The 14,347-nt window shown below is 38.7% G+C and overlaps 1 protein-coding gene across 1 annotated transcript in view; it reads right to left on the reverse strand.

Annotated features, from left to right (window-relative positions):
* Positions 1–13,859, reverse strand: part of LOC134745837 (probable ATP-dependent DNA helicase HFM1) — a 69,306-nt gene extending 55,447 nt beyond the window's left edge. The window contains exons 1-12 of the mRNA XM_063679927.1: positions 13,837–13,859; positions 13,566–13,756; positions 13,347–13,427; positions 13,088–13,213; positions 11,797–11,926; positions 11,178–11,349; positions 9,234–9,322; positions 8,873–8,959; positions 3,892–4,042; positions 2,333–2,467; positions 1,721–1,841; positions 949–1,022 (exon numbers count right to left, since the gene is read on the reverse strand). Of these exons, the coding sequence (XP_063535997.1) occupies positions 949–1,022; positions 1,721–1,841; positions 2,333–2,467; positions 3,892–4,042; positions 8,873–8,959; positions 9,234–9,322; positions 11,178–11,349; positions 11,797–11,926; positions 13,088–13,213; positions 13,347–13,427; positions 13,566–13,756; positions 13,837–13,859 (1,380 nt within the window). The remainder of the gene's footprint in view (positions 1–948; positions 1,023–1,720; positions 1,842–2,332; positions 2,468–3,891; positions 4,043–8,872; positions 8,960–9,233; positions 9,323–11,177; positions 11,350–11,796; positions 11,927–13,087; positions 13,214–13,346; positions 13,428–13,565; positions 13,757–13,836) is intronic.
* Between the last annotated feature and the right edge of the window lie 488 nt (positions 13,860–14,347).

Consider the following 14,347-nt stretch of genomic DNA (forward strand, 5'->3'; position numbering starts at 1 on the left):
ATTAATGTCATGCAACTTAATATTGCCGCATCGCGAAAGTGCCTGCGCTGTGTGGGCGTGTACTTCGTGGGACCGTAGTCACTGCGATACTGTGAATTTCACGACACTAATTATTTCACGAAATTACTTACGCATATATCGAAACTACTTTCGTGAAACAGATTTCAACAACATGCATGACACTAGTTTCGTGTAAATCGCGCTTTGGGTTGGCAACTCGCAGGTAACACCCCTGGAGATATTCTAGTTTACTTAATCACCCAGGTGATTTGAGCTGGGTGAACAGAGTCAACTACAAGGGAGTTGCAGGCGTCCATAGGCTACGGTTACCGTTATCAAGCAAATCACATGCTTGGTTGTCATCAACGTGGTATAAAAGAAAAATATTACCAAATTCTAAAAGGGGCTAAGGGCTAAGGATAAACTTACTCAAATATAAGTAACGCATAAGCCATATTAATATTTTCCTAGGGGTATTTTAATTTTGAATTACATGTCCTTTTAACAGAGACTATTTTGCTGCTAAGAGTGCTACTAAGAGAGAAAGGGAAACAACAAATATTTATCTGTCTTTCTCAGCAGTAAGTGTTCTATAAAAGGATAAACGTAATAATATTTCCTTATCTGTTCCCGCCTCGACCACGTGAAGCAGATACAGAGGGGAATGATTAATTTCTATTTGAGCTTGACAGGAACATATGGCAGTACCTTCATTCCCATCTGTGACCGCCGGGGATTGATAGTAATAAATTCATTTCCATCTGTTGAGAATATTTTCTACGCGCATACTATATAACCGTTATAACCGTCAAAAGGGAATAATAGTATTTCCAATAATTCTATCCGTACTTTCTTCGGTCACGTTGAGCGAGGACAAAATGGTAACACAGAATATAAATATTTTTTTTGGTGTGTAAATAGAATAAATCTAAGATCAATATTACTAACCTGATATGCTCCATTTACGTATTGCTGAGTATTCTTCACAATCACAAGATGAGCTGGTAAGTTCACGCCCATTGCTGAAATGAAATCACATTGTAAAATACAACAAATATTTTATACACCGAATTTAAACTGCGCGAGTAAGTTAGTATCTTAAGCCAAAAAATACGGTTTAACTCACGTATTTTTAGACACTCACGCGACATGTTTCGGAGAGCCTTCATTTTCAAGCATGCATGTGAGTAGCGTTCACGACGGCCGCGCTTCACATACGTACATCGCACGAGTGACTAAATGTACGTGAGTTAAACCGTATTTTTTGCTTAATTTTATATAGACATCAAAACATAAAATAAATTTATTTGTACTGCTATACTTATATGTAAAATGTATGACGTATGACAACACTAGAAAAGGAAACTACCGTCGCCAGTAAGTACGAAATGAAACAAAAAGTACTGAAAATAATAAGGACAGTCGTAACGATTCGGTTACAAAACGCTTAGGTAAATTTGGAAAAAAAGGAGAATATCTTGATGACAATAAGTTTTGTTAGTTAAATGATTGTATTTTAATGACGTTTAAATAAAACGTGTAAGTAAAAAATTCTTTTTCAACGTATTTTTGGCCCACCATGCATGCATAGTCTCGATAATTATTCATTAGTCACTAGTAAGGCGCAAATTTCAAGTGAAAACGAAAATTGGCTTAAATTAATTTGTTTTTTTTTTTTAACGTTACGTCGTTTGTTACGCAATTTATAAAGGAATTAAACCTAAAGTAGTAGTAGTGATGAGTATGGGTAGGTCTCTGTTGCGAAAGGCACGTTCGATGTTTATTCTCTCTTCATACAGCAATCCTGCGTGATGGCATCCAACACCGCTCATTGCCAGCATCTGAAATTATACACCCGTAAAAGTCCCACCAACTTCCCATTATCTGATTGACCTGAAACTTCACACATTCATACATATTGATATTATTTATGTAAGTAACTATTAAGTTATGGTTAGATGACAACTCTGTTTTTTTTTTCTTAGAATTGTCTCAATGATTAATTGGAGTTTTGAATGATTCACGGTTAGTTTCACTAGACTTATATTGACCGGGATATAGACGGTGATTACCTTTTGTATTATTTATGAGCTTACGATATTTCAACGCAGATATTTTTTATTTATTTCAGTCACTCGTGAACATGATGCATGTAACTGTACATGTAAATATCGGGAGCTCATAAATAATACAAAAGGTAATCACGGCCTATATCCCGGTCAATATAAGTCCAATGATTAATTGTTGAAAGAAAAGTGTTTCAAAATTAAATTTTCATTTCTTTTTATTAAAATAATAATGAAAATGTTTGATTTGTTTCTAAACTAGTAACCTGTAATTTCTTATTTTTCAAAGTAGAAGCTAGCGCCGTGAGCTTCGCTTTCTGTTCGGGACTAAAACTGACGGTCACCTCTCTTGACAAAGCTTCTGCAGTCAGCGCGACGCTCTTCCGCGTGTTACAAAATATCTGGAATTAGGTTAAAATGTCACAGATTATTATCTCATTTGTCCCGCCGGGCACAGGTAGGAATAGGTGTATTCATATAAATCATTCCCATCTGTTGGGCCTCATGTATGGTGGCGGACACATGGAGCGAGGACAAATGGAAATACACCTTAAAAACACACAGATTATAAATGGTTCTAACTTGGAGACACCAAACAAAAAAACTTTAGTCTGGATCAATAATTCTTTTTTTAATGGGGCACTGAAGGTAACCAGGCTACGCTAAACTGGTCTTAGGAGTTTTACATATTTTGGAAAAACGTAGTCGGCAATAAAAATTATTTTCTCAGTCAAAAAAGTTTAATTTTTACAGGCTTTAGCACATAATTATGAATTATTAAGGTTCAAGTTCAAACGTTCGTAAATACTATAATATTTATTGACAGAATAATTTTGTATTTTTGTATGTTTGGGAAGAATTCTCGAACATATTATCATCATCATCATGTCAGCCGATAGACGTCCACTGCTGGACATAGGCCTCCCCCAAGGCTCGCCACTCCGACCGATCCTGTGCCGCTCGCAACCACCGAATTCCCGCGACCTTCACCAGGTCGTCGCTCCATCTCGTTGGAGGCCTACCGGCAGTTCGTCTTCCGGTACGCGGACGCCACTCCAGAACCTTCCGGCCCCACCGGCCATCAGTTCTGCGAGCAATGTGCCCCGCCCACTGCCACTTAAGGTTTGCAATGCTGCGAGCTATGTCGGTGACCCTAGTTCTACTGCGGATATCATCATTTCTGACTCTATCACGCAGAGAAACCCCGAGCATAGCTCTCTCCATTGCCCTTTGCGTGACCTTGAGCCTTCTTATGAGGCCCATCGTTAGCGCCCACGTCTCAGATCCGTATGTCATCACTGGCAACACGCACTAGTCAAAGACTTTTGACTTAAGACACTGCGGCAATTTGGACGAAAAGATACTGTGGAGCTTCCCGAACGCTGCCCAACCGAGTCGGATTCGACGAGTGACCTCTTTCTCGAAGTTGGACCTACCTAACTGGACTGTTTGTCCTAGGTATACATAATCGTCAACAACTTCGAGCGCAGGCAAGTCAGACAAGATGTAATCTCCCCAAAGCTGTTCACCGCTGCATTGGATGCCTTCAAGGTTCTGGACTGGAAAGGACGAGGCATCAATGTAAATGGCGAGTACATCACTCACCTTCGGTTTGCCGATGATATCGTAGTCATGGCTGAGACCATGGAGGACCTCAGTGCGATGCTCGCTGATCTCAGCAGAGTATCTGAACGAGTTGGTCTGAAAATGAACATGGACAAGACGAAGATCATGTCTAACGTCCATGTTGTGCCAACTCCCGTATTAATCGGAGGCTCTGAGAACATATTATATTTTTATCAAAATAATAATGAAATAAAATTACCAGAGTAGGTTTCCCATCATAGTATTTCTGGATGATAGGCCACAATTTGTAGTTCAGGATGAGGTCAAATTTAAATATGCTGGTACCTTCAGCGCATGCATAACCTTCCACTATTCGCTTTAACTTTACTGGACGGCATTCGTCTCCAAATCTGAAATACAATATTTTTTAAATTACACCAAGCCCTAATTTCATAAAACAAGAAGTTAAATTTTTACAAGTCTTTACCAGCAACACTGACCAAAAGATTACTAAAAAGACTACATATACATACATTAGTCAAACAAATACGCCTGTATAATGTTAGGTTTTGGTATTTTTAACGTTAATATTTATCAATTTTACTAAGGATTTATTTTTAATAGTCATATTTAATTAATTATCTATGGTTCCCACGAGCAAATAAAGTCGCTCAACGATTGATTCACGCCATCGATATCACCCGATGTCATCCACCAATCACGAGGCTCGATTCTCCCGCCATATTGGAAACGGTTCTTGGCGGGGAAGAGATCGAACTCGGTCATTCGGTCTGGATCGTTCGTTGAGTTAACTTGCTTACTCGTTGGAATAACTTGCTCACGGCTGTGGTTAGCCTAGGTTGCCTAGCCTTTTGTTATCTAGCTAAATCGATAATTATATAGTTATAAAATAATGTTGAGAGGTTTAAGTAGATAAAATAAATTACATATAATAAGTGTATAAAATAAATATTCCTAATCCAATCGTTTGGAGTTTCCTTTGTTCTGGTGCCCAGTAGTTGGATCTTTCATACTTCAGAAGTGGGATGAACAGTTAAAACGTAAGTACACGTCCCAATAGTACGCTATTTTTGTGCGAAGTGATTCAAGTGATCGTTATTTATTTGAAAGTTAACGTTAAAGTTTTAGTATGCCTAGTGATTTTATTTTAGAATCTCAATCGTCGTTATTGCTATAATAAACCGTTAACAGTTTAAATTTAACAAGAGATTCCTTTGTTAATGCTGTTTAGTGTTTATATAATTTTACGATTAGAAAGTGGGTAGTATTTTTGTTCGATTACTTATTTTACTGATAGAAATCAACCCTAATGATACTACATCTTATTTATATGACTGAATTAACAGTAGTTAAGTTATATATTAATCAGGTTCGAATCCCGGTCAAGAATGGAACAAGTTAAATTGAAGTCCAGTGAACTAGCTTGAACGTTAACGCCTTCTTATACTTAATAGCATTGTTGAAGCAAAGGACTTATGCACCGTAACGACAATTCAATTTAAATTCGTATTATGATTATATGAACTGGTATTAGGTTCATCGTCTTTTTCTTAATAAATAAGATCCTTTTATCTTAAGCTTTGTGGTTTGTTTCCTACGTTTTTTGGCCACAAAGGTAATAGTAGAATATACCTACCTACTTTAAATATTCTAGGATTTTGCAGTAAAGTTTTTATGAATTAACATTAAAACACATTTTAAAACATTCAGTTCTATATGGTTACTAAATTTTGATCTTGTAATGCATTACCAGTTTAATACACATATCGTATATCTCTCAATTCTCAATTATTTACATGCATGTGTCATTTCGTTGTAAATGCGTCGTAGGTTAGCCCTCATTTAATTGAAATTATACTATAAGATTCTCAAACCCTCGGACGTGAGATTTCAGACATTATGTCAGAGCCGCCAGACCGACGAAGGCTCCTGACTCCGAGGCGAAGACATGCATACTCGGACACAAGCCGGAGCCGTAGTCGCCTGCGAAGCCGAAGCAAAAGTCACCACCTGTCGGATCGGGACATTGAACTGGGACGCGAGCGACTACTGATGCTGGAAGAAGTACGGCGCGATCGAATTCGCGTACGCGCTGCCAAAGACCTAAGTGAATCACCGCGGCGCACCAGCTCACGTCAAGCGGCCAGCCGAAGCAACCCCGTCTCAGCAAGGAGCCAGGATGAGGAGCATCGAGCTGAGCGCGGATCACGGCAGCCTGACATCGAAAAACGGATTAACAGGTCATGTAGTCTTTTTATTTTCAAATAATTATTCACTCGATATATTTAAAAACCTGCGAGATGGTCTGTCATTGTTGCCCGTTAACCAAAACGCACCCCAACCATTACAGAAACCATCATAAAAATATATTGCCAAATTTTGACTTGATTTTGTCAATAAAATTGGAGGATGGATGTACGATTTAAGAAGTTGAATGAGTGCGTTTCGGTATACCTACGGGTGGGATGGGAGAACAACTTCGCATTTTGCTATGCAGAAAACTTCAAGGTCTGACCAAAATATAGTATGAGAGCCTTAAAACGATTTGCTAATACGGAATTTATATGAAACATTACAAAATGACGTCAGGGTCAACTCTCCTACATTTATATTTCTATCCAATTTATTAAATATAACGTGTTTTTAAAAATAACCACTATCTATGTTTTTCTAATAAATATTTGGTGCTTATTGCACACATGGTGTAAAATAACTTATTTTAAATAAAGTCAAATACCCTATTGCAATTCTCTGATGTAGGGAAGGAGTTGCCTACTTCCGAGTTTGTCGATAATAACAACGCCTTGTTGGTGTTTTACCCAGCTAGACCGATGTTCATGTTCTTTCGAAAATTATGTAGCAGGAAAGCCGAACGAGCAGTATTCTATCAGCGGCGGGCCTTATCGATCGGTGAATGGACACATTAATGTACTAGTCGTACCATGTTCAGAATCTTGTCTTCTGTCGTGTAGAAGTCGTCAACGTTGTGAATCGGGTAGTAGATGTTCCGCAGGGTGAGACGCATAATAGGCATATGCTATTTAGGTGTGCCAGCTGACGTAAGACGAAGTCTAATGGAGTTGTTAGGGAAATATCAGCATTGTTTTGTCATCTTTCTTGAGATACCTAGGCTGTGCGAGCGTCACTGAAATGAATACAAGAGCTTAATAGTCAGCGTCCAGTCGTTTATTGTCCATACAGGTTGTCATACCACGAACGGGAGAAAATGCGGTCGATCGTTGAAGGTATGTTAGGCGCCGGTGTGAACGGAACGAGTGTTTGAGTGTTAGTCTATTCTGGTTTATAGGCCGGTTCTTGCTATTTACGATCCTCCTGCTGAATTGGAGCTGTCAGTAGGTTAGGGGTCGGCCAGCGGTATGTAACCTTCTGCAACGGGCGCATGGTAACGAGCTTTCACCCAGTAGCATTTTATAGTCGACAAACATCCCCCGAGAGGAATAACTTCTCTATTAGTAGCGAAGATTGGCTCCACACGCTGCAGTTAGGCGATTCCGAGCTGAGCAGAATAATTTGCGTTTTTAAAAGTGATCTAGACGAAAAGGGATTATATCAAACAGATTTTTTTTATTAAATATTATCACTTGTTTCGCTATTTGGACAATATCAGGTGGGCGGTACCAAAAGGCGCAAGGTGGCAGATGTGTAGACTCAATCACGATGACATTGGATATTTTAGGATCGACCTTGAAACGAATTAGAATTCATTAAATATTATCACTTGTTTCGCTATTTGGACAATATCAGGTGGGCGGTACCAAAGGGCGCAAGGTGGCAGATGTGTAGACTCAATCACGATGACATTGGATATTTTAGGATCGACCTTGAAACGAATTAGAAGTAACTGCTGGTTCCCAAAAATGTCCAGGTTTGTCAAGAAATTAATGGGCGCATGTATTGAATGTGTCTATGCAATAAACAATTCAGGCGCTCGCGAAGAGTTAGTGCACCCTATCCTCTTCCACACCTTTCCTTGGACCCTTTGTAAAGTCGTTAAGGGGTTTGACTTATTGTTGGTGGTTGTTGTCAGCTCGTGGTTAGGGATCTAGAAGACATTTTTAACATATGTATTTATAAACCCTGATCGGCTCGTTAGTGACCGGGGTAGTTGTTTTACCATGCACACGTTCAAACATTTTTGTTTGGATAAAAGAATAAAACATGTATTAAATGCGGTGGCTAGTGGTGGTCAGGTTGAGCGTTATAACGGCCGCACAGTCTTAGACTGTGATGTTCGAAACTCTTATGAATAGCGAAATTTACCTCATGATCAATGTATTGTCTTTAATAGCCGTAAAAAAAAAATATGCCGGATACCTACCGTCTCCAATTCTCCTTCAATTGCTCAAAAGGTTAACTGGAAGAGATCCCCTAAAGGGATACGTTCTCCTTTGTACTAATGACGAATGTTATTTTTCCTGTGTTGTTTTGATTTTTGTACAATAAAGTGTTCTACTACTAAAACGATGATTTGTGCGAAATACGCGACATTGTTAAGGCTAGGTCACCCGTTGACCACGAACGCTGTAAAGAGTTCGAAACGTCGGGATGTATTATAAATTCAATATACGCGATATAATCCGTTTTCATAGTTTTATTTCATAATTATCTATGGTTCCCACGAGCAAATAAAGTCGCTCAACGATTGATTCACGCCATCGATATCACCCGATGTCATCCACCAATCACGAGGCTCGATTCTCCCGCCATATTGGAAACGGTTCTTGGCGGGGAAGAGATCGAACTCGGTCATTCGGTCTGGATCGTTCGTTGAGTTAACTTGCTTACTCGTTGGAATAACTTGCTCACGGCTGTGGTTAGCCTAGGTTGCCTAGCCTTTTGTTATCTAGCTAAATCGATAATTATATAGTTATAAAATAATGTTGAGAGGTTTAAGTAGATAAAATAAATTACATATAATAAGTGTATAAAATAAATATTCCTAATCCAATCGTTTGGAGTTTCCTTTGTTCTGGTGCCCAGTAGTTGGATCTTTCATAATAATTGTATCTTATACTTTTATAAAATTATGTCGAGGAACCATTCACTAAGGGGATAAAATTAAGAAGAAAAGTGTCAGAAACGCTAAAAAAGCGGGAAGAGGGAGGATGTTTCAGCCTAGAGACTTCTACATGCACAGTCACGGGCAGATGCTACCATATGATATTTTTGCTTAGTAAGTAGGAGTAAGAAAACCTTACCTATGAAATACCGCAGGTTTCTCGTCTGTCCTAAGCCAATCGGCTACGTCTTCAGGATTGCTGACCGTGGCAGAAACGGCAACGAATCTGTAAAGTTAACATACCTGTCAGTAGAAAAAGGCGCCAGAACAATTTTGGCGCGAAGGTTCGATCTCTCATACACATTTTGAATTTCGCGCCCTTTTCTACTGACAAAGTTAGATCATAGTTTTATTATATGATCATAAATGAGGTACAGTGACGCCAAGATACTCAAAGAGATTCGAACCCAGGACCTTCAGCTTCATAGGCAGAATGAGGATGAGTTCCGACGAATTTGACTTTTAATAATGAAGATTCCAGTATGGAAAAAAGTTCAAACCTGATGCTCGGAGGAACGCTACAAGTAGGCTCAGCTCCTTGATACTGCTGCTGGAGTTGCTCTATACGGTGCGCTGACTGAGCTGCCGACTGTAGGGCACATAAAAAAACAGATGTGAAGACATAGGTACTGTCACCTGCAATAATATGTTACTCTTCGAAGGCCGCAAAAATATATGACACGCTCTTATGGCTCTACAAATAAGATCGTATCAGATATTTTTGCTGCCTTCGTTGCGTTACATATTATAACAGGTGACTGTACCTACTGTAAGATCGTCCAATTTTGTCCTGGAGGGTAAAAGTTGCTACGCAAAAAAAAACAATATGAAAGAGAAAATAGGCCCCAAAAAAAATTACTGTTAATAAATATTTATTTTGTGTTAGATCTGTGTGTCTGTTCTGTCAGTCAAATGCATAAGTAAGGAAAGTATTCTTTATAATAAATAATAAATAATAAATAATAATAATAATAAAAATTATTTATTTAGGTATCAACCCATTACATAAAGAATAATTATTGTATTAATCTAATTTATACATTCTAATCTATATTAAATTTTACTATTCTAAACTAAACTAAACTAATTATTACCTAATCTAACACTAATTAAATATTTGCAGCGGAGGCCTTGCTCATACAGTAGCAGGTTGCGTACACTACGCTAACAATGCTGTTCATCGATTCGCTCACTCTCCCGACAAACGACCAGTGCCTTTTACGCATTATAGCGTAAAAGTCGTCTACTCTGTTCACGGCGAACATGCCAGATGCACTACACCGCCACGGTAGCCGTAACATTGCACGAAACGCGTTGTTGTACTGTACTCGAAGCTTATTGAACGATCGTTTCGTGTAATGGTACCACAGCTGACTAGTGTAGAACGCCTGACAGTACGCCCTGAACAAAGTTATTTTAGCTTGGTCGGAACAGTGAGCAAACCGACGCGCCAACATGTTGCTTCTCATCGCTATGGCCCGCCGCTGTCTTTCGAGATCGTCATCGTCCTTTAGTCTGTCTGTCAAAACGTGCCCTAGATACTTAAAACTATTTACAGTTTTTAATTCTGTCCCGTTTAGCCTAACGGGAGGAACGATATCTGGGCCCTTATCATATTTAAATACAATTAATTCGGATTTTTTAACATTATATTTTAGTCCGTGTGTTGCAGCATAACGCTCACAAATCGACACTAGTATCCTTAGGCCCGTGATAGAGGGGCTCAGCAGCACCATATCGTCCGCGTAGCTAAAGTTGTTGGCACATACGCCCGCGACGTGACATCCGACGGCAGCGCTGCTGAGCTCCTCTATCAGGTCGTTCATATAAAGATTAAACAGCAATGGCGATGTCAGCCCCCCCTGCCTAACTCCGCATTGCAACTTGTACGGGTCCGAATTGGCATTTCCCCATCTAACGCTTCATCTAGTTACCGTACCAGTATCTCAACAGATTGGTTATTTTACTCGGTACACCTGCTTTTGACACTTTATCCTTTATTATTATTTATAAAAAAGGTACATATAATTATAATATATAGGTATGCCTAAAATATATTATAATTTAATTCTACTGACTGCTAGGAAATCTTGTAATTATTATTATGGACAGATCATCTCAAAACCATCGTTAAACAGTTGTAACTCGAAAATAGCTCAAGATTCATGTTTTGAAGTCATGGTTTTTACTGTGTTTTTAATGAATTTCTAAATAATATTTACTATCGCAACCCACAAATATCCAAAAGTTTTCTCCTTTTTCTACTGTAATAGTATTTCTACAGTAGCGCATTTTTTGCGATAACTTGTCCTAACTCTGAAGAAATTAATGTGTAAAAAAAGTAGGTAGTAGCTTACTTATTACACATACATAATTTACTTCACTGCTGCTCTGCAAATTCTTAAAAGCAAACTTTCATAAATAAATTGTAACAATTCACATACCTCAACCGTCTTCATTCGGCTAACAACCGCTTCTAACACGGGTCCTCTGGTTTCATCGTTGAGTATGTGCACTTCGTCGATGAGGAATAACTTTATCATCTCGACCAACCCGCGGTGGTCGCGCCAGCGACGGGTCAGCATGTCCCATTTTTCTGGCGTGGTTATTATTACCCTAAATAAACAATAAAGTACTGATCAATAGCAGGGTAAACAAAAGAAAAAGTTACTTTCTAGACAAATGCAAAAAATTAATTAAAGTTATGAATCATATCTGCTAAAATAAAAAATTAACTTTCCTTCGCAAACACCCAGAGATCCTAAGAATGCACCTATTCCTTGCTTAAGATTTGTTATACTACAGGCTCATTTAACACCCCATTGTAGGTCTAGATGAAGATGTTAAGGTGGGCACGAAGAGCTTAATAAATTATTACCTTTAAAATTAAAAGAGTGCAGGAAATTCCACTTTTAATTTGTCGTTGTAGCTTCAAAAATCTGTACATAGCTTAGACGGACTATATAATTTAGGAAAACCCAACTTCTACAAACAAAATCATACAAGTTTCCAACGATGTATGTAAAATAATAATTAAATTTTATCTCTAATTCCAGCGCTCACCTGTATGGACTTAGTTGCGAGAAGTCCACTTCCGTGTCGCCAGTGACTTCAATACAGAGGAGCCCTAATTTCGTAAGCTTCGGGTACCATTCCGTTAGGCGTTCGTTGCATACCGCTTTTACTGGTGCCACTAAAATTATAATAACAATGCTCATTTTCCTTTCCCCTTTGGGTCAAGCTAAGGCTAAGCTAAGATAGCCTATTTGATTTGCAAACTAAACTAGAATAAATAAAAAAAAACACGAAACATATTACTAAGAATCATCAGCTAACTTTCGATTTGAAAGCTACATAACATAGACATACGTTCCACTATTCCTCATTATCCACGGCAGGAACGGATAGAAATGAAACCATTTTTATTTTTCCACGCGGTCAATGAAACCATTCTCATTTGTTCCCGGTACAGATGGGAATGAAAACATTCTTATTTGTCCGCGCAGTCACAGATGCGAATAAAACCATTTTCATTTGTCGCTGTGATGACAGATTAATTCCAATGTGTCCCCGCGGTCCATAGATACATTTTCATTTGTCCGTGCGCTTACGGATGGAAATGAAACTATTCCCATTTTCTCCCCGGAGGACACAGACTGGAATATCTATCCCCGACTGTCACTTAAGGCAGGAGCAGGGACAGTTGGGTAATTAGTGCCATTTACCGGGATTCAAACCCAGCACCGCCACGCAACCACTACCCACTAAAGTATTATTCCATTAAAGGTTATAAAACTAAAAATACGACAGGCTGCAGCTGGCGAGGTGTTCAAAAATATCAGCACACGCTCTGAACCTTTTAGTAATAAAGTTGCGTTTAGCTCCTTTTGGACACCTCGCTCGCTTAGACACTTCTGTTGCTGACTGTACTGCTTTCGCTGACAGTAGGGGTTCATCCATTAATTACGTCACACGAATTTCGAGGTTTTTTGACCTCTCCCCTCCCCTCCTCCTTGTCACACTTGGTCACATTTGGCAAACCCCTCCCCCCGGTGTGACGTCACATTTTTTCAATGAAATCGGCAAATCGAATTAAGTATTATTAATATTTTATCAAAATATTTCTGGCAAAAAATAGAAATCCATATATAATCCCTATATAACAGAAATCCATATAACCCAAAACAGATTAGGAAATAAAATTAAACGATTAAAAACGATTATCTTCCCAAAAACTTTTTATTTAATTGTACAGCGAAAAAAATAATTTCAATAAGTTAAAGTGACGTCACAAAGGCCCCCCTCCCCCCCTAAACGTGTGATGTAATTAATGGATGACCCCTAGGATATTTACTGTAGATGATCTTGAAGTCTCCATTATTATGTGTGTCTTCCATATGCATAAGTAGCTGTAGAATGGCCAGTTCGAATACCACGGTCTTCCCCGAGCCTGTTGGGGCGCATACCACCAGCGACTTATCTGTAACACGAATAAATGTTCTAGGGTTCCGTCACAGGACGGACACGCTTTGTGTTGTTTCTGTCGCGGGGCGAGGTAATTCGAGTCGGGGCGGGGCGGTGCGTGGCCGTTCTGTATGATAATGTATTTTTACCTGAATATAAGGCATCTTCTATGATCCTAGACTGCACCAAATTGAAATAGGGATACGTAAATAAACACCTATATTTCGGATCTGAAATCAATGTAACATTTTTAGAAAATATGCAACAATAATAAATCATTTTTATATCTATATAATTTAAGTAGGGCCATATGTATCACGTAACCAGTGAGACTATGTTGTTTATTTGATCAAGATAATGCATCTTACGTATTTCTTCGACACTCCTAAACTCTCCATGTTGACCAGTATGTTTCGCAGGTCGAATAGTTTCCACCTCATTCGAATTAATTCCGTTAGATTCAGGAGTATCAGACGTGGTAGGTAAAGAAAGAGGTTGCGAGAAGTTCTCATCAGCAACTTCATCAATTGTTTCACCGAAAACATCAGTAAAACCATCCCTGAAATATTGTAAAATTGTTTACTTGGAACACTTTTTTAATCATAACATAGATCGAATACAAATTTAAATTAATCTTACAACTGTGAAACTGTTGGAAACATGCTCATGCCGAAATAATTTAGTTGTATTTCACTTTAAGTTGCACTCTACTTTCATAAAATTAGTCTCATGTCTCATTTCAATATTTTTAACATCAAACTAAGTTACACAAAATTTAACTATTTGCACTTGGGTTTTCCCGCGATCCCATCGATAATTTTTTTTTTATGTACCACAAACAATTGAACTGTGTCTGCGTTCGAGCAGTCTGCAGCCCTTTAAGGCCTTAACAGAGGGGCGGGCGTACCGGACTACGACCTTGGTCCTGTCAGCATATCTCTTTCTCGCTTTCACATAGAACTGCGTCGGACGTATGGCGGACTACCTTTCACACGATCGAACAGAACTCAGACCAGACCAAGGCCAAATTGGCGTTTGCGTCCGCACCACCTGATTTGATCGGACAATTTAGTCAGATTTGCAAAAAATTGTTCCCGCCTGGACAGCTTTAAAATAAAAAAACTGGCTAATAGTAAATCATCAAAATGAG

Source organism: Cydia strobilella, chromosome 12, assembly GCF_947568885.1.
Source record: "Cydia strobilella chromosome 12, ilCydStro3.1, whole genome shotgun sequence".
Lineage (NCBI taxonomy): Eukaryota > Metazoa > Arthropoda > Insecta > Lepidoptera > Tortricidae > Cydia > Cydia strobilella.